Below are 19893 nucleotides of genomic sequence, written 5' to 3'. Positions count from 1 at the left end.
CCAACCTAGGTCCAGTATTAGTGACGAAAATAAACATCACGAACAATTGCCACGTGGGATAATATTCGTCATGGATTAAATAGGCGCATCATTCAACATTGACATGGATGATGATGTGGCTGATGATGATGATGAAGTAGACAATAGCGTGGCTGCTGACATGGTGACTAACATTGGTGATGACGTGGCTTTTGATGGTGACATGGCTGCTAACATGGATGATGACGTGGCTGCTGATATCACTACCACGACCCATTTGGTAACAGGCCCGTTAGAGAAGTGGGCCCAATATTTCAGCCCATCGGGATCAACCCACAAAATTTAAGGTACACAGCCCATATCAAATAAAATCAGCCCACCAAATTTCAACCATTTTCCAGCCCAATTCGTTCAACAATAAGCCATTCCAGCCAATTAATAGCAATAATTACATCACAAAATTAACAGTAAGCAATTCCAGCCCACAAATAACATCATCACATATGTTCCCATTCAGAATCGCATCAAAATAACAGATCAAATATATTTATTCATCTAGCATCACTAGCAGTCCAGCATAGCATATCAGGTCAACTGCTTGCTGATCCAATCACTTCTAATGGCTTGCTCCTTGATGCATCTAATCCTCGACCTGAAAGAGCACGTTGCCAACTACTTGTCAAAGAGCAGTATTTGTGATAGAAATTACTAAAATGCTATGTATATAGGTATCACAAACATTCATATAGCATGGACTGCAAGTACAAGCATATGTTATATCATACAAACATAAGGTGGGCAAGAGTAGATACACGTTAAGTTCTCAAATATTAAGTGTCATGGTGGCTTTTACTACTCAACTAGATTCTTGCTTAAAGTTCTAGAAGAACAAAATCGAGATGGACCAGGGAAGCACAATGGTAGAACAAGCTGATTTACTACGACAGGTAACTAACACCAGCAATATTCCAATCATCAAACAATTGAGTATCACCATGAGACAGTTGTGTGTAATCAGTATTGGCAGGTAATATTTTCATTAACAAGATTTGGCAGGTAGCTATGAATTTAATAATTCATTTGGTTGTACTAAAAGATCTTTTAGCACATCCTACTGTATGAATGCTCATCCTAATCAGGTTGTTCTTAGCAAGTACTGTCAGAGATTAGAAGACTAGCAGGTTAATACTAAGTGGATGGAGAAAAATAACTCCTAAACAGTAGGCAGACAAGTGCTAAGTAGAGGGTGCGCTCGCTGTAAACTTTAATTTTGCAGGAAGGCGGCAGCAGGATGGTGAAACTTGAGATGGCGTCCTAAGGCCCTGTCTGGATTGGAGGAATTTTATAGGAAAAGTGTAGGAATCTAAAACGGAGGAAAGGAAGTTACTCAGAGCGTTTGGAACGGAGGAATCCTCCATTACTTTCCTTTGGAATCCTGAAGCAGCCTAGCCATTTCACAGGAAATAAAATATCCACTTCAATCCGTTGTTTTCTTCCCTTCGCATGCTGCACACGCATGAAGATGAGAACAAAATCGAGCTGTGTTGAGCCGCTGAAGAAGAACATGTTCTGACCCAAAGCTTCAGGTCTGGACTGACACCGTCGTTGTCCCGTGGGCAGCCGCCAACCACCGCTAGCTTGCCGCTCTTGCTACCCTGCTCTGCTCGGTCGCTCCGCTCAAGATTAGCTGCTCGGTGATCCAGATCCGCTCAAGTTTGCTTTGCTTCTCCCCTGGATTGATTAGATGAGAACGAGAGAGAAGTGAAGAATGAATGAAGAGCCAGCCGGAAGGGATGAGAATGAGTGGACAAGTCGGACGAGAGAGAGATATGTAGACTTTGACGATGATCTCAGCTTGGGTCCATATGTCAGCATCTAGGTAGTTAAGAGATGCACATGGTGATAAGTGCGTGGCTGTTTTTTTCCTCCACTTGTGCGACCCACCTGTAACTCTGGTTTCATGCGATCTTATTCCTGCGTTCCAAACACCAATTCTTATGTTTTCTTCATGTTTTCCTTGTCTCTGTTTTGCCATTGCATACAAACTCTATTCCTGCGTTTTCCTTTGTTCCTCTATTTTCCATTCCTTCGCTCCAAACATATCCTAAAGTGAGGAGGAAACCATCACCTGGAGGATGGCAGTGTTGTGATCCAGCTCCCAACACTTTGCTCCCTGTGTACTCTGAATCAAACTGTTGAAAACAAATTGCAAACCTTAAAATCAAAGTCTGCCATTGCTGCTTTGAACTGAACGATTGAACCTGCACAAAAGAAATAGTTTATGACGGTTTATCCGTGGTAGTGACCTGAACAAAGTCCGTGTAGTCCACACGTGGATTTTTTTTATCACACTAGTAACAGACTATGTTAAGTGAGCACTAAAGCATTGCATTACCTTGTAGGTCTGTTGTTTATTCAGTTGCTCATCTGCAGTAGACCAGCCTGCATGTGCCTTCAAATCAGAACCTGAAATGCAGAACAATTGATATTAGGAAAGAACTGATGCATTAAATGTTGCCTCATGGTGGTTATCGTGGGAGCAAACAAAAATTCACCTAAAAACGTTGTCCTACCTCTGTCATGAGAAACCGTTGATGATCGCCATGAGAAACCGTTGATGATCAAATTGGTAAACAGCTTGCCCGACCAAACTAAAATGGCATCAGTCATTTACTCAATTTTTTCTATCAATTCTTTTGCGAGTTAAACAACCAGTTTAAAACTACTACTTTTGTGAGCTGATCTCCTCGCGGAGAGCTCATCGCAGATTCGCGGAGCAGCACGGGGTGTGCGCACAGATCTGTTGGAATTGCCGACTACCAAGGTTGCAAAAGGCACTAGGCGCTCTCTAGGCAGGATTAGGCGTTTCCAGGCGTTTTTTAGATGTTGCCATACAAGTATTACTTTGACTCCGTATAGGAAAAGGAAGTCGTTTTGGACAGCGACACGGTCTCCAAAGCATTACTTTGACTCCTTGTTTTTATAAAAATATTTATCCAAAAGTGATATATGTATATTTTTATGAAAGTATTTTTCAAGAAAAATCTATTTATATGGCTTTCACATTTCAAACTCAACAACTTAAAAGTTATTCATGATTTATATTCTCAATGTTTGATCCAAACCTTGTCCAAAACAACTTCCTTTTCCTATACGGAGGAGGGAGTACGTATACTATGCCATATAGAAAAGGAGAAACAGGAAACGGGAAGGCCTTGAGTTGAAAAGAAAGACCCATGCAGCCCAACTATCTCAACGGCCCACTTATCCCCACCTCCCAACTTAGGGCATGTTCAACAGTTTAGACAGCTACCGTCTGCAAGTGCTTTGGAGATCGTACACAGACAACAAAACAAACAACTATACAGTGGCTTGTCTATTAGGCTGTCTATGTAATATTTAATTCGTGTATGGGTACATAACTCATGTTGATGAAGTATAATTTGATCTTTGTATGCTATTATGTTGCTTTTTTTTTAGAAAACACAATGTATTCAATCAAGTCACGTAAATTTTTTTTAAAGCATAAGTATAATATATATATTTATAGCAACAGATACTCGGAATACATACATAACATGAACAATACAAATTTAGTTAAACTAATTGCAATAGAGAACAGCTACACCATGACACTAGTTAAAATAGTTTGAAGCTGCCATGCAAAGCCTTAGCTAACACCATCCTTCGTCTGAACAAAGCAACAATGATAAACAATTAACATGTTAGGAAACATTTAGTAAACAGCTAGCCAACAGTGAAAAACAATTCATGTGTGCAATCATCCTGGAAATTAGAATGACACCTTGAAGAACATATGGACCAACAATCAACCATCAAGTAAAAGCATTTTCCTCGTATGTGATCAGACTTGAAACAACTACAATCTGCATTTGACACATTTCTACTGAATCCCTGGTGCTCTATATATGTATCAGAAACATTTGACAGATATGGCATGATACAGTATGATCATTAATATCAGAGATTAATTAAGAGAAGTAGCAGATTGCTTACTGAACCCACAACAATGGTTACAGAAATGTCCCTTCTATAAACCTGAAAACAACTTGCAGTCACTACAAATCTAATCCAAAATTTAGTATACACTGAGACTTATCTGAACTTCTGTGGTATGCAACACTGATAAATAATAGACATGTTTCTAGCTGCAAGCAAAACTATATTTTTGGGCAACATTGATAAATGAACAAAAGATTAACCTTGTACATGAAAACTGACGTTATCCAACTATTTTATGAGTGTCAAAAAATCATGGGGGTCTTGTATTGGTGGTTCTTCCTGAACCAATTGACATACAACAAAGGTAGCATGAGCAACGTCCAAGTAAATACAGAAGATAGTAAGATCAAACTCATGCAAGTTAATTTCTTCGTACAATTAGTTCAAGAACCAAAGCATGATGAGACACAAATGAAGGGACTGAAGTCTTTCGTTTCAAAAAAGAAGGGAATGAAGTCTTACCATCCTGCTACATCTGAATCTTGAGGACGCCACCATCAGGGGCATCGCCAAAGGCAAATCGAGGCCCCGAGCTAGCCGCCACCATCAGGCCATGGCTAGCTGCAGATCGAGTCCCTACGCTAGCCGCCGCCGCGCTTCCGTGTCATGGCCGCACCTTTCCTGCTCCTACACGGCCGCGGCCTTCCATCCGGCACTGCCGCCGCATCTAGCAACGCGCCGCCGCCGCTACTCATTGGTTTCGAGGAAGGGCGCCGCCGGCTCGTGGGTTGGAGGCAGAGGAGGGGCACCATCTTCCCGCACGGAGGGGCCGCAGCGGATCGAGGGAGCGACGCAGGGGTTCGTCGGTGAGCCGCACAACGGTGCTGGAGTCGCCTTTTTCGCCTGGGAGCACGAGCTGGGATCGTCGCCTCGCGAGGCGACGATGAAGCCGTCTCCAGGCCGTCGCGGGGGGCTTTTTGCAAATGAATCGGCTCCCAGACGGCTCGGAACGGATCGTTGTACGTGCCCTATGTCCGACCCCGACGCCTCCCCTCCCCTCGTTCGACCCCACCGCTCGCCCCTGCATCGCCCCCGCCGCCGCCTCCTCCTCCGCGCACCCACGGCCGCCCCTGTTTCCTCCGCCGCCGCCGCCCGTCCCTGCTTCAGCCGCCGCCCGTACCTGGCCTCCGCCGCCGCCACGGGCCGCCTAGGGGACCGCCTACCCCCTAGGCGCCGCGGTACCCCGCCGCCCAGGGCATAAGCGTGCCTAGGCGGCCGCGGAATCTCGCCTTGTTTTTCATTGCCGACTGCGCTGCTGAGGTGACCCTGGAGCAGAAGCGGGCGCGGTCCGTCCAGCTCCAGCTGCTGATGCAACGCCAGACAATGGGTATACCTCCTCTTCCTCCCCGTTTTCTGATTCATACCTCTCACTGTAGTGTTGTCTCGTCATTTTTCTAAACCATATCTCATCGTAAGGAAATTGGGATCCAGCTGAGTAATTGTGTTCCAGACTATTAGGGAACAATTTTGGGGAAGATGGATTAGGTCAGGAATCTGTGATTTTTATGGGCCAGGAAGCATCTCTCTACCTGCACAGTTAAGCGCTGCTTATCAGCTCTGACGACGCCTTTCCCAACCAAAACCAAAAATCAAAATAGATTGCCAAGGGCACCGTGTCTTCACTCTTCCCTGTTTGTGTGCTTGATCATGTTTTTGCAAGTCTAAAATAAAGATGTTATTTTGATCAATAGCTTTTGATTTTTAGGCTAACCATTGTGTAACAGAAAGTTCAATGGCTTTCTTCAAAAGTTGAAGAATCATATTTTGTGTGTGGGATTGCAACAGCCTGTACTATTTCTTTTTGGCATTCTCTGATGTCCTAACTTGATTGGACTGCAGATGCCTCAGCACCAGAAATAGAAGGCTGGACTTGTCAAAAAGGAGATTGTGTTCAAGATGGCAGAAGGAGCGAATCAGAGCCGATACTCCCAGAGGTAGGAAATGCTAGTATGATGAAATTTCCAGAAAAAAAATTCCCAGAGATCTGGTAAATCGGAGTGTAATTTGGCTCTATTTTCTTCACTCCAAGAAACTATATTTCACTATGGCAACTATTTCATTGATGTTGATGTGATTCCTATGCTTTGTTAATGCAGGATATACTTTGTCAGATACACACTCTCATGCCAATGAGAGATGCTGCCCTTGCTTCTGGTGTGTCTTGGGGATTCCTCCGTTCTTGGGGATGCTATCCTTATCTCGTATTTGATATTAAAACACTTGGCATAAATGAAGATGCACGTAACATGGATGAAATAACAAGTGATTTTATTAGTAGAGTTGATCACATTGTGACGAAACACACTGGCATCGGTGTGAAAACATTTAAGCTTCAGACCTACCCTTGTGACAATGTGCATCCGAGTTATGTTGACCGCTGGCTTAATGTTGCTATTACACCCGGGATTGAAGAATTTGAATTACAAATGCCTTGGCGCAACAAGATTGAGTACAACTTCCCATGTTCACTGTTATCCACTGAGAGGGGAAGGTTAATGCGGTCCCTTTTCCTTGATCATTGTGCTTTCCATCCTGGAGTTGAAGTTGGTTGCTTAAGTAGCTTGACAAGTGTGCATCTAAGTTCAGTCCACATTACCGGGGAGGAGCTATGTAGCTTTCTGTCCAAATCTTTGGCATTGAAGCAATTGGACATTTATAAATGCAGTGATATAGTTTGTTTGAAGATACCTTATGTGCTGGTGCAGCTTACTTTCCTACAGGTGCAAGGTTGTGTGATGCTTGAGATGATTGAAAGCAATGCTCCAAATCTATCTCAGTTCAAGTATATAGGCCACCCAATACACATGTCACTTGGAAATGCATTGCAACTGAGCCATATGCAAATGATGAGTACTAGTGAGTCTAACATGCTGTATTGCACCGGAACCAAGCTTCCATCCATTGCACCAAATCTGCAAACTCTTTGTCTGACATCCCGTGATGAGGTTAGTGTCTTCTTTTTTGAACAATTGTACATGTGAAAAATACCTTGTTCACAGTTAATATTAATATTTATTGCTCCTCTTTCTCCAGAAAGTCAACACACCAATGTTGGTTGGGAAGTTCTTTTACCTCAAGCACCTAGAGGTTGCGCTTATTGAACCAAGCCTTTCCCCAGACTACGATTTTTGTTCTCTAGTCTCTTTTCTGAGTGGTTCACCTGCCTTGGATACTTTTATCTTGCGTGTAAGTCTTTTATCTTCTCAAACGTCCTAAAAAAACTTATCTTCATCAGATGAGTAACTTGAAAACAAATCTGAGTTAGTAATTTTTCTCACCATTAGTGTATCTTTTTATTTGACTTATATATTGCTGAATTTGTCATGCGTTAATATCACGTATTACACATCAATATGGTGAGTTCAACTAAATGATTAATGGACCATGTGCAGGTAGAGCTACCAACCATCAGGCACGATTCAGTTCTTGAATATTCTGATTATAACTCATACTCAAGGCACCTTTTGCAACACAGCCATGAGAACCTAAAAAATGTCATGATCACTGGCTTTTGTTCTGCAAAGAGCATGGTTGAGTTTACAAATCTTATTATTGAGCTTGCACCAATACTGGAGTGCCTCACATTAGACACTAGCCGTGGCCATGAAAGAAAGATACACAAGTCGACAATGTGTCTCCATATGTTTGAGGAGGATCTCGTGGAAGCCCAAAGAGCTCGTTTGGCTATTGAGCGGCATGTGGTGGGGAATGTACCATCAACTGTTAGCCTGAAACTCATTGAACCCTGCAGCAAGTGTCTATCCTAACTAGTTGTGTATTTGGGTATAATGTACATGGTTCTTAAACTTATCTGAGGTGCCATCCGGGTCCTTGTAAGTTTGAAATGTAGATATGAGACTCAGAACTTGTTAGCTGTGCCACAAGATTTGAATTTCCTTAATTAATATATGAACTTGTGTATGTTGTGTATTCGAATATCCTTAATTAATATGAACTTGTGTATGCTGCGTGCCTGCAGAACTACCAAACTGCATGGACACTGCTAAGTGCATGCCCATAGTTAGGTACATTGTTAACTGAGAGTTCAAGTTCAATTCATAAAAGGTGTGTGCTAACCTCTTATTCAGTCATTCTAACTTGAAAATGTACTGTGCTCCTTGTTGTAGTTATTTTATATGCATGTATATGCATGTCACTGCTCAATATAGTTGTTTTTATTAATCAGATTTACTCATTCTCAAATGCTTGATTTTTAACCATCACTCAATCGATGTTCAGGGGCGTCGGAATGATGACGGGCAGGGTGAGATCGACACCATGTAAATCATCTGTTCGGGTCCGCTGTTTCAGTGCTTTTGTGCCTGGTAACGCGTTAACGGGTACAGGCTGTGAGAGGGTGTGTGACCCGCTCCTGCCTGTGTGTGAGTGGTGAGCGAGGGGTCCAACTGGGTTCCCATCCATCCATCCCATTCCAACCCTTTTGTCTTCGTTTTCATTGCCGACACTGGGAGCTGAAGAGGCGGTGGCGATTTAGGGATCTCGTCCTCGAATTGGCGACCACTGACGGCGAATTGGTGACCTCCTTGCTGTCCTTGTCGCCGGTAGCACCTGCTGCTACCTGTTGTTGAAGAGTTAATTTTGCCTCATGTGTGTTATGTGTGCAGATCCACTATTTTTGCTATGATGAATGAAGCCACAAACCTGCCTCGGGAGCTGAGCTGGAGAAGAAATTTAGAACCTGAGATTGGTGAGGAAAGTTCAGATCAGCTGGATCACCACTCAATCCTCCCCCTTCTTCATTGAGTTGCATTTTTTAGGGCAAATTACCTGCATAAAAAATTTATCTGACTACCCTCATATAGGATGGCCCCATAATTTCGGTTTCAATTGTAAATTCTTATTTCCCACATTCGGGAGCCTGGATTTTCAATATTTAGGGATATGGAAAAAGGGCAATTTTTCTATAAATCCAGTTTTCAGCTTGAGTTACTTTTGCTCTGTTCTGTTTTGTTTTATGATAGGCACTAAGGCCCTCGTTTTTCTAGCAGAATGTTAAAATCTCGTGTAATCTGGAGTTGTTTTGTGTTGTGATCCTTATAGGAAGCCCGTGTTCATCTGCCCTGACATATTGCAGCTGCGATATTTCTTGTTTCATGTGGCATCTGTAAAGGTAGTTGCGAAGCTATGAACTAAAACTTTAATTAATCTATTCTTTAATTTACAGTCGACCCCTGCTGTATTTGACTTTGAATGACAGTTCGATGTACCACAGAATGCGCTTTTCTGTTGTTGCACTTGCACCATATTGGATAGTAACTTATGTTGTTGGTGTGCTGTATGAACCTACTTATTCCTGAAATAGCTACCATCGTGTGCTTGTAACCTTTCTTCTGTGGGAGTTGCTACATATCATCCCAATAATTTTACATTAAGTTATCAATCACTTTTTGAGCAAATGAAATAATGACACATAACAATACAGCAAATAGGAAAAATGATTGATACAACCACTATTATTACTCAAAAGCACGAGAAAGGGTCACTGAGAGCTTGATATGGATGCGCAATTTTTGTGACATTTTGATATATTGGTGCTTCTTTCTGTAGGTACTGTCTTTACCCCCTTCATATGAAATTGAAATCTGTACTGGAACTGGGCGCTGGAATAGGTTGCTTTACAGGTGAACTGGGTAAAACAGCTTGGCATGTTTTTGCACTGGCTTTCATTGAAAATGTGATTAAGAAGGTAGTGAAATTGACAGATTCTTCTGATTTAATTTTTTTTTTGTGCTTGGCAGCCTAAATTTAATATGATGCCGTCTTTTAATATACATGTAGATATGCTTGCTTTATTTTATCTTTTCTGCATATTTTTTTTGTTGTAGAATGAAAGCACAAATGGCCGCTACAAGAACACATCATTTATGTGTGCTGGTGTTACAACCCAGACCTGATGATTGAAGAGAACTCCATTTATTTGATATTTTCAAACTGGTTGCTGATGTATCTTTCAGATGAGGTGATGAGTGAGTCATACATTCAGATTTGAGTCGATTGTAGGGGGGAAAAACAAAAACTCAACTGTAATTTTTTAGCATGGATGGGGTTGCACTTGTCATTTGTCTTGAATCAAAATATATTCTGATCATGTCTTTGAGTTTTTCTAACTTTATCTCGTACTGTAGATTGACAGACTAGTAGAAAGAATGGTAAAATGGCTGAAGGTTGGTGGCTATGGCTAAATCTTCTTTAGGGAATCTTGCTTCGCGGACAACAGGATGTTTTCATTACTACAGGTGGATCTTATTATTAGATTGCTGGAGGCCAAGGGTTACTATGCTTGCACATTTCAATGGACTGGTAGATATCATTGCTTCTTGCTTTACTGGTAGTAACTGCTGTAGGTGATCGATCTATACATAAGAACAAATTTTAGTAACTTTTATTCTTAATGTTTGTACAAATCAGAATATGAGGCGTATATTGTTTAAAATCATGGAATTCTATTTTTCATATTCTTAGTTGTGTTATGAAGGGTTTCTGATTCTCCAGGATGAGGATGACAACTGTAGACGTTCTAAAGTTACTATGATTAGTTATTATCTTATTGCATGGATTTATGCACACTAGGTTCTACCACATCAGGCTGCTTCGATCTTTGTTCCAAAATTGAAAAGTTCCCCTTACATCCATGCACCTGCAATTTTTATACTGAAATGCCATGCTTTGTTTTGGTAATATGGTTTTCCATTTTTCTACATTTGTGGGATCATGGATCACAACGCCTACAAAGGACTCGTATCTTTGTGGCTTCTCCAACTGCTAGAACAAATAATGCATCACCATGCAATCAGGTCTACCTTTTGTATGCGTTCAATATGTATATTCGTACCATTTTTTTCCTTTTTGCCTATTTGCATTAGCATCTGAGCTTTGCAAATGATTTATTGGTTGTACTTAATCTTTTTCCGATCCAAGCAAAATCAGGAATAAAAAACTAGCTAACTGGTTTACTATACTGTGATATGTGTGCTGCCATTCCGTGATACCCATATCAACACGGCTATATCTTTGCACTCCTGTTTTCTTTTTATATGGTTCATATGCTGAATAGTCTGATACATATCCGTTTTCAAAATAATGGTCATTATTTCTAAAGTAGATGCTTCTGAGTCGTACATGTGTATATTTGTGGCTCTTTTGTAGTATATGCTTGCACCTTGCAGTCTTCTCTGACGTTTTGTGATTAGCAGTAGCAAGTGACCTCCAAAGAATAATAAAAAGAATAAAGAACCAATGAAAGCACCGACGGGCCAGGCGGCAGCAAGCCAGCTACAAGTGCGCAAGTTATACTGGCGCGGCGTAGCGCGCCAGCCTTCCTAGTTGTACATGGGTTTCCATGTTTTCATTCAAAATGGAAGCCGATGAGGCGATGATCATGCGGCCAAGCCTCGAGTGAAAAAGAAAGTGCAGAAACCGATTTTTGTCAAAATTGGGTGTGGGAACGATGCTGCATGACTATATTTTGCAAGGTCGAGTAAGAACAAAGCATCAGCCGGGAGGATTTGATAAACAAGAACAAAACTAGGTGTCCTGTAAACAAGCCGTGAGGAATCCAAATTTAAATGCTAGGTACACTGTTTGATTATAGAAATATGCCAGTTCGTCGAATTTAAGCACATCCCGTGGAAAGCGTAAAGAATCAATGCCCAACTGCTCCCCTCTACTGACATCAGTATGAATGCAAAGAAAATGAAGTATCATGATCCATGACAAAACACCAGCTTCATCACAATCTGCCATTATCATATTACCTGGACATGATGGATCAACAAAAAGAATTCACAGATTCGTTCCAACCTGCAAACTTGAATTTTTGGATTTCGATCTGTAGTGTTTCCAGTTTCCCCCAGCACATTTCCTCTAGGCAAGATGGATAAATTTATCGATTTGAAGAAAATACATGCGCACCCACAACTGAATGGAAAGTGCACTCAGTTAACAGAAACCAAATTGAATATCTACCATTTCAATGTTACTGATGTGCCTGGAAATGAATAGACCAGGATGAAGATAAGAAATAGGAGTAATCCCAAACCACTTAGTAGTTTCACAGCTAAGTCAAAGCAATAAAAAAATGTTATTCTACAGAGTTAAGCATTGTTATGCAGTTGCACTCTTTACATTACAAAAACACAACCTTCTTGCATCTTCAACCTGCCATACCTGAACCAGAAAAAATGCTGGACCGCCAAACAGATTAACCTAAAGCTGCAGAGGCTTATAGTTTTCTGATTTGCAACAAGAAGAAATCAGGCAGATTCTATGGAGTAAATTAACCCACTCAAACTCTCATCTATCAAAAAGAAGTTCATAAATTTGCAGTACAAGTACAATGGCATCAGGATTATATGGTTATTCTGCATTCGCAGCTTCCTGACTATTACCAACCGAATTACATTTGCTTTCCTTTTGTAACCACTTGTAACACAACATAGTATCAAATACTTCATTGTATTCCTGGATGAATCCTGACGAGTGAAGGTCATTTAACAGTATCATGCACTGATCCTCGGAAGGACAAATACCCATCTCTTCCATTTCTTTTAGCAAATTAAAAGCTTCGGTCAGTTTGCTCTTCCAGCAAAGGCCATCCAATAAAGCAAGATAAGATGTGCAGCTCATGGGAGCACCTTTTGCCACAAGAGCATCATGTAGCATCAAAGCCTTATCCAAATCTCCTCCTTTACAATGAGACTGGATCATGTTATGTGTCATATCTAGAGGAACTAGTCCTTGATTGTTCATGCCTGTAAACAATGAGGACAAGTGATCTTTATCATGTTGCGAAGCTTTCTTCTGTTGCAGCTCAACAAAAATTGTGTGTGCTTCACTGAGTTTCCCAGCCTCATCAAGTCCTTTTACGATATTTTCAACAGTCAGCATGTTAGGCACTATGTCTTTGTCCATCATCATGTGGAGAAACTTCACAGTTTCCTGCAATTTTCCACGTTTGCAGAAGCCATGGACCAAGGCGTTGAAAGAAGAAATACTTGCGTATCCCCTAAGAACCATCTCTTCAGTTATAAACAGAGCCTGTTGAAGGTCCCCGGAATTTGAGCAGCCAGAGGTAAGCACACTATAGACAAAAGCATCTGGGGTTACCCCTCTTGCTAGCATTTCGTTATAAAGACCAATAGCATCATGGATATCACCAGCTTTGCAGTATCCATCTATCAAACATGTATATGTCACACAATTTGGCACTAATCCCTTAACTAATATGCTACTGAAGACATTACAAGCATGAGAAATATTATCGGACTTGCAAAGCCCATCGATTAGGGCATTATAACATACAATACCAGGCTCCACTCCTTTTTTACCCATCTCATCAAGAAGGCCAACAGCTTTCTCCACATCAGCTGTCTTGCAAAGACCAGATATCAACGAACTGTATATATGCAAATCAGGAACTAACCCATTCTTCTCCATCACTGAGAGAACCCTAAAAGCTGCTTCCATATGTGCAGATCTTGACAGATTGTGAATCACAATTCCATATAAACGGTCTGGCATGACTCCCCCGTCTAACATGGATTGAAGAATAGAGGAAACCTTTCAAGATTATCTGACTTGAAGTAAACTTCTAGGAGGTGAGCGTAGATAAAGTCCTTTGGTTTTAGTCTATTAAGGATCTGATGGAGTAACTATTCAGTCTTTTCTACATTCCCAGTCATACTATAGCCATGAATCAGACCATCATATGTGAACTCATTAGGGTGCACTCCTTTCTCCAGCATCTGATCATAGTACTCTATGGCTTCCTCCATCTTTCCCACCTTAGATAGTCCAATTATAAGAGAATTGTAGCAGTACAAATCAGGCACTACATTGGAACTGGTCATCTTTTGAGAGCTTCACAGGCCAATGAGAATTTGCCTTCCCTGCAATACCCTGAGATAGGAGGCGCATAAACAAATGCATTGGGCTTTATACCTTCTGCAACCATTTGCTCAAGGAGACCACCTGCTGTTTCCGATTCACCAATTTGGCATAGTCCATTGATGATTATGCTGTAAGTGTATACATTAGGCGAAATACCATCCTTTCTCATTTCATTAAGCAGCCAAAAGGCTTCTTCTTTGTTATGCTGTCGGAGATGCCCTTCAATGAGATGATTAAAAGTGATGGTGTCAGCGATATGACCAATTTTGACCATTTCCTTCAAAACTTCAGTAGCCCTCCCCAGCTGCCCCAATTTACATAGCCCCGGATGAGATAGTCATAGGTGATCTTGTTCGGCTGCACACCAGCAGCAGACATGTCCTTGATTATCTTAAACGCCTCGTCCGAATTGCCCTCCCTCATGAACCCATCAACCAGAGTTGCATAAACAACAACATTAGGTTTTAACCCAGCACAAGATCCAGCAAGCACTTCACCTGACTCGGCCTGCCGTGCTTGCACAGACCATTAATGATTGCACCATAAGTAAATTTCAAACACTTGGCTACATACAAGATATGCCACTAAGCCAACAGATTGGATGGATATTTGTTTAATGTATACGAGACAAATAAAACATAAATATTCTTGATGAAACATCTATAGGTTTATTTTATGCAGTACAGAGACAAATAAACACTCTTGACCATACATAATCAGTATGGTACAGAGATAAATGAACATTACTGATTAAGAGGGTATCACATGCTTCTGCAAACCATACATAATCAGTATGGTAGAGAGAAGTGAAGAATGAATGAAGAGCCAGCACTTGGAGGATGGTGGTGTTGTGATCCAGCTCCCAACACTATGCTCCCCGTGTACTCTGAATCAAACGGCTGAAAACAAATTGCAAACCTTAAATTCAAAGTCTGCCTATTGCTGCTTTGAACTGAACAATTGAACCTGCACAAAAGAAATGGTTTATGACTGTCTATCCATGGTAGTGAGCTGAACAAAGTCCATGTAGTCCACACGTGGAAATATTTTTTCATCACACTAGTAACAGACTATTTTAAGTGAGCACTAAAGCATTGCATTACCTTGTAGGTCCTGTTTTGTAGGTCCTGTTGTTTATTCAGTTGCTCATCTGCAGTAGACCAGCCTGTATGTGCCTTCAAAAATAGAACCTGAAATGCAGAACAATTGATATTAGGAAAGAACTGATGCATTAAATGCTGCCTCATGGTGGTTATCGTGGGAGCAAACAAAAATTCTCCTAAAAAAAGTTGTCCTACCTCTGTCATGAGAAACCGTTGATGATCAAATTGGTAAACAGCTTGCCCGACCAAACTAAAATGGCATCACTCATTTACTCAATTTTCTCTATCAATTCTTTTGCGAGTTAAACAACCAGTTTAAAACTACTACTTTTGTGAGCTGATCTCCTTACAAGAAACAACAATTTGAAGCACAAAGGAGATTGAGTTGTCAAGTCAATTGTGAAGAAAAAGCTGAAGTATACTGAAATTGGTAAACAGCTTGATTGATCAAACTAAATTGATAGATCGAGGAGATGTAATGAGCTGACGCCCAAGCTGACGTAATGAGCTGATGCACTCACTACTCTACTCATTTTTTTTCTACCAATTTTGTTGCCATAAAAGTACTCTAGTTTCCAGCATGCTTGACCTTGTTAACTCAGTTACCCAAGCACACCTCAGCTCCTGAAAATTTGTAGCACATGACACGATGTATTTTCAAAATGAATCTAAAATTATGAGCCAGTTGCTAATAGCTGAAATTATGCACCACCTGCAAATTATGAAATTATGTTATCAAATTATCATCATTCCAATCTTCATATTTCTATTCATATGAATTTGTATGATAAGTGCATTTCCGTGCATACACTAAGACCATTTCAAAAGCATGATGTGTGTTTACTCAGACTTTAAATTTGTTCCAAGACTATTTTGTGATATCAAAGCTACCCAGGATTTATTTCAAGTCTGAGAGCTTGACAAGGGGCTCAAATGCTCAAATAGATCAAGCGAGCTAAGTAAATAAGGCTGGTCCATTCAAACTAGGGCGCGGCAAAGCCGCGCCTGTGTTTCAAGTGGAGATGGACTCATGGACTACAAGGAGAGTGTAGAGCAACATCAAACAACCGATCTTTTTTACTGTTCATCTAGCTCCTCGCATTTTGTGGCTTCTCCCCGATTTCAACGGTGGAGTCATTTTAAAATTACTCCTTCGGTAAGACTTCAGAGGACACTGGTGAAGCCCTACTCTGCCGTCGGTTATCTCAGTCTGTATCCGATTGCGTTGCTAACGGAATCCAGTACGAAGAAGGTTGCTGGAAAATTGTTGGGTATATATGGGCTCAATTTCGATGGGCCTCCAATAGTAGTAGTGCGGGCAACCTCCCTTTTAGGTTTTGGGCCATTCCATATCGCAGGGTCAGACGAGTTGGCTGTTGTATTCAAACACAAACAAGGCCCCTTCGAGAAAAACCAGCTCGACCAAAATCGTATAGGCCACTCAGTCGAACGTGTTTGTTTCACGAACGCGTTGGACGGAAGAACAAGAGGGAATCAGAACATTGTCAGAGCACAAGACGACGAGACACTTCTTTGTTCAGCAACAGAATGAAGAACGACAATTAAGCCGATGCCAAACACGAAATGATTTCATGGGGAATGAACAACAAAGCTGTGTCGTTCAGGCAAGCCGAAAGCGGCGCAGTACATTGCAGCACTACATCGCAGCAGCATCGATAGTTACATGCATACTTGGCACTAGCACAGGGTGATAAGAGGCCCATCACATCGCTAATCATCGGCGTTAGTTCCTACCAGCTCCGGCCGATCTTCCGGTGCGGCGCGGGCGGCGGAGGTGGAGCGCCGGGGTGTGCGCACTCGGGCTCCAGGTCGGGGCACCTGTGGTGCACGGTGCCCGGTCGCGGCGCCGGCGGCGCCCAGCCATCCCGCCCTCCGTCCGGACGGGCAGCTGCGTCATCTGCAAGAGCGCATGCATGCGTCGTCGTGTTCCATCAACCACCACTTATCAAAACAGTAGCTTGATACCCTACTCTAGTACTAGGTCGGGGCCTTGGGGGCGCCATGCATGCATGCATACCTTTGACCTCCGAGCAATCGACTACGCCGGAGATAGAGACGATGACAGCCAGGGAGATCGCCGCCACATACATGCAGGGAAGAGAAGGAGAGCACCTGTTGGTCATGGTTCAGTTTGCCCTGATGGCCGTCTCCATCCTAATCCTAACTAATGGCCTTTTATAAACCGTCGTAGGCAGATAGAGGTAGCTGAAAGTATTTTCCTAGCTGGCGTTGACCTTGATCTAGATTGAACAGCTTTGCATCTTTGCTCATATCTTGAATTCTGGATGGCCGTCGACTTCGATCAATGGCGTACGAACGAAGCAAGACGACCCATGGACCAGTCAACCTGCATGCGGCATGACTAGTCCTAGGTGCACCGGAGCGACTTGGAAGTTTGGAACCGTCCAATCTCCAAACAAAGGCGCGGATCCTTTGACGTGGTAGACCTGTTGCCTTCAAATTCTTTTCAAGAAAAAAAGATGTGGTGTTTTGTTTTACAACCCCTGCCCTGCTGTCGCCACATAGAGTCAACGGAGCAGTCCAGTAGAGCTGGTCAGAAGTTAAGAACTGCCACGCACTGAGGACCAGCTGGGATATTGGTCAAACTTTCTTTCAGAAAAAGTATTGGTCAAACATTTCGAGCTAAAAAGAAATCTGTAATGTATTTAATTTTTTTCCCCTGCTCGTCGTGTTGTCTCGAGAACCAAAAACTAGGCAAGATTTGCTCTTCTATTTGTATTTGAGAGAAGAAATAAACCCAAAGCACATCAAAGAACTAGTGAAGCACGCGAGCAGAGAGAAAGCATAAGCAAAGAACAGCGGATCCATGTATCAGTGTATGACACCCGGTGCTTCATTTCCTTGTGGAGACGGAGGTGGGCGCGGCTGCCTCAAACCTGCACGCATGGATTATATTATTCGTCATAACACACTTGCAAACGTTTTGAGACCAGCTGAGTAATAATATGTAGTACCAGCGGCAGCTTTGTGTGTGTTACCTTGCGCAGGTTCGACGAGCACGGCGGAGATGATGAGTGCGGCCGCCAAGATCGCCAAGCACACAGCCAGGAAGGAGGGACTACGCGCCTTCATTCTCTACCGCTGATCTCTCGTCTCTGTCACAACTCACAAGCCCTCAACTCTTGGCTCGTCTCGGCAGATGAGTTCGCTTTTGTGGGTGCATTGCTAATGGTAACGAGCTAGGCGCTGCGCTTTTTATGCATGCATGTTTGGACGGGGCAGGTCTGGTCATTAACGTGTTTCCCATGGCGAAGCTTAATTACTTGCAATTGTGCAGCAAAATTAAAGCTGAACCGGTCGTGCATGATATGAGGAGGCGGCGGTGTGCTTGCATTGCCTGACCTGGCCAGCGTTCCTCCGCCGGTCGCAGGTCAACCGTCGAAGCGTCAACCGACTTGACCGTCCGCCCGGGGGGTGTGGCCGTGTGGACGTGTGGTGAACAACTGCCATGTGAGAACAGAGAACGAAGTGCCCCGCGGTTGTGAGCGCAGGCGGCATGCTGCATGCACCCAGGCAAACAATGGAATCTCCATGCGTCCATCGATCGAGCATTCGAGCTTAGTGCTGAGGAAGCGGTAAGCCTACGTGACAATCTTGGGTTGGCCGACGTGACGACTGAAGAGGTGGGCTGGGTTAGTTGGGTATAGAGCTGGACGCCGACGCGGCGGCACACCTCGTTAACAAAACGAGAAAAAAAGGATTGGCTTGGCTCAGCTCGTTAGTAGCTCGAGCCCAGCTCGTTAGGTTCGTGAGCTGGATGTAAATTTGTGATTAACATCTCAACATATATAAAATATTTTTTAAAAGTAGTAATTATAAAGTTCTAAATACAAAAATGCACCATGCATGAAGCACCTCGACTGGCTTGGCTCTGCTTCAATTCGACGGCTCGGCTCAGCTTTGATAGCTCTGCTTCCTATGTTGGGTCTTAAGCCTTCTAGCTCATTTGACTCGCAGGCAGCTCGCAAGCTAGCTCGAGCCAGCTCGTTAACAAAACGAGCAAAAATAACTGCTCGGCTTGTTAAAAAATTGACTGAGCCGAGCTACGAACGAGCCAAGCTAGCTTGCGAGTTTCTGGCTCGTCTTCCAGCCGTAGTTAGGTAGGTATTTTGAGATTTTTAAACTCGTTTTCCTCCAAACTAGATGTCCATCTTAAAAATAGTTTGCAGTATGATATTCTCTCTTTTTTCCAGCACAAAAAAGCCAGGACATTAAACCAGAGCTCATATTCATATTAACAAATACTTAGATCATATTTGTTTTAGATCTAGATTATATAAGTTGGAATACGAGTCATGGGTGATCATATTGTGGTCAGGATCCTACTACTCATGGATCATAATCCAGCTTATATACTCTAAGAGGGAAACTAACATGCCATTAGTACTTGTAATTATAATTTCGAACATAACCCTCTCTTTTAATTAAAAATCAGAAGGCCATGTAAGGAAAAATTCAAAACCTTCGCAGCTAGTCCATTAGCGGAATATAACTTTTGTAGTTCTGCAGTTTTTATAGATGTTTCGTAGCTAGTACTTGGCATAGTACAAACTTGGGCGACCTGTGTGACTCTGAGGTGGAGCAAGAGAAGTCTCAATATAATATAATAATTCATTTTATAGATACAAACCCCATCTCTGAGTCTATGGACAAGATGGAGAACGCATCATTGCTTCGTCAGTCACTAGCACAAAACAGGCGGGTTTATCGCCATGCAGCACTCCAAATTTCTCATCCCCTTTTCACTTGCAGCTTGTAGTAGCCTGTGAGGTGACATAAGAATCCTACCCATGGTTATGGTGATGTAGATTTCCTTGTGGAGACGGAGGTGAAGGCA

General features: G+C 42.4%; 3 protein-coding genes and 1 long non-coding RNA gene across 20 annotated transcripts; 1 reads left to right on the top strand and 3 right to left on the bottom strand.

Moving 5' to 3' along the window:
• Positions 1–340: 340 nt before the first annotated feature.
• Positions 341–4974, bottom strand: LOC101764481. 12 transcript variants are annotated; one of them, XR_002677641.1, is made up of 5 exons: positions 2553–3012; positions 2375–2445; positions 1554–2240; positions 1367–1485; positions 341–631 (listed from the first exon to the last, which is right to left on the bottom strand). XR_002677641.1 is itself a non-coding variant. In XM_022826433.1 (5 exons), the coding sequence occupies exons 1-5, from the start codon at positions 2647–2649 to the stop codon at positions 1613–1615; spliced, it is 429 nt and encodes a 142-aa protein (XP_022682168.1). In that variant the 5' UTR covers positions 2650–3012; the 3' UTR covers positions 341–1612. The 12 variants fall into 12 exon arrangements, 5 of the variants coding, with proteins under 5 accessions (XP_022682168.1, XP_022682169.1, XP_004967993.1 ...); XR_001164105.2 differs by having other exon boundaries at positions 1367–1953; positions 2108–2240; XR_215161.2 differs by having other exon boundaries at positions 1405–1953; positions 2108–2240.
• Positions 4975–5110: 136 nt separating this feature from the next.
• Positions 5111–10655, top strand: LOC101763805. Of its 6 annotated transcripts, none has more exons than XM_022826428.1 (11): positions 5113–5329; positions 5842–5936; positions 6099–6947; positions 7036–7188; positions 7395–8067; positions 8242–8537; positions 8628–8710; positions 9064–9133; positions 9571–9709; positions 9849–9982; positions 10149–10476. In XM_022826428.1, the coding sequence occupies exons 1-5, from the start codon at positions 5311–5313 to the stop codon at positions 7767–7769; spliced, it is 1491 nt and encodes a 496-aa protein (XP_022682163.1). In that variant the 5' UTR covers positions 5113–5310; the 3' UTR covers positions 7770–8067; positions 8242–8537; positions 8628–8710; positions 9064–9133; positions 9571–9709; positions 9849–9982; positions 10149–10476. The 6 variants fall into 6 exon arrangements, with proteins under 6 accessions (XP_022682167.1, XP_022682163.1, XP_022682164.1 ...); XM_022826429.1 differs by having other exon boundaries at positions 8628–8719; positions 9068–9133; XM_022826432.1 differs by lacking the exon at positions 7395–8067 and having other exon boundaries at positions 5111–5329; positions 10149–10655.
• A 1723-nt stretch (positions 10656–12378) lies between these two features.
• LOC101758558 (pentatricopeptide repeat-containing protein At1g05670, mitochondrial-like) lies at positions 12379–15218 on the bottom strand. The gene is made up of 6 exons (XM_022826616.1): positions 15210–15218; positions 15015–15101; positions 14230–14418; positions 13724–13805; positions 13329–13478; positions 12379–13196 (listed from the first exon to the last, which is right to left on the bottom strand). The coding sequence occupies exons 1-6, from the start codon at positions 15216–15218 to the stop codon at positions 12379–12381; spliced, it is 1335 nt and encodes a 444-aa protein (XP_022682351.1).
• Positions 15219–16585: 1367 nt separating this feature from the next.
• Positions 16586–17229, bottom strand: LOC111257176. The gene is made up of 2 exons (XR_002677559.1): positions 17053–17229; positions 16586–16932 (listed from the first exon to the last, which is right to left on the bottom strand). It is a non-coding gene; the product is annotated as an uncharacterized LOC111257176 (long non-coding RNA).
• Positions 17230–19893: the final 2664 nt, after the last annotated feature.

The sequence above is a fragment of the Setaria italica genome, chromosome V (genome assembly GCF_000263155.2).
Source record: "Setaria italica strain Yugu1 chromosome V, Setaria_italica_v2.0, whole genome shotgun sequence".
Lineage (NCBI taxonomy): Eukaryota > Viridiplantae > Streptophyta > Magnoliopsida > Poales > Poaceae > Setaria > Setaria italica.
This window is presented reverse-complemented; position numbering and strand designations above follow the sequence as displayed.

Bases quoted from the DNA above. Each gene is read 5' to 3' on its own strand.
- LOC101764481 (XM_004967936.2), bottom strand. From the start codon at position 2,649: ATGACTGATGCCATTTTAGTTTGGTCGGGCAAGCTGTTTACCAATTTG. The intron at 2,446-2,552 runs GTAGGACAACGT...TCTGCATTTCAG, and splicing joins AACGGTTTCTCATGACAGAG to GTTCTGATTTGAAGGCACAT. The intron at 2,241-2,374 runs GTAATGCAATGC...TCTTTTGTGCAG, and splicing joins ATAAACAACAGACCTACAAG to GTTCAATCGTTCAGTTCAAA.
- LOC101763805 (XM_022826430.1), top strand. The intron at 5,937-6,098 runs GTAGGAAATGCT...TTGTTAATGCAG, and splicing joins CAGAGCCGATACTCCCAGAG to GATATACTTTGTCAGATACA. The intron at 6,948-7,035 runs GTTAGTGTCTTC...CTCTTTCTCCAG, and splicing joins GTCTGACATCCCGTGATGAG to AAAGTCAACACACCAATGTT.
- LOC101758558 (XM_022826616.1), bottom strand. The intron at 14,419-15,014 runs GTAATGCAATGC...CAAGCACGGCAG, and splicing joins TACAAAACAGGACCTACAAG to GCCGAGTCAGGTGAAGTGCT. The intron at 13,197-13,328 runs GTATTGTATGTT...CATGTTTGATAG, and splicing joins TAAAAAAGGAGTGGAGCCTG to ATGGATACTGCAAAGCTGGT.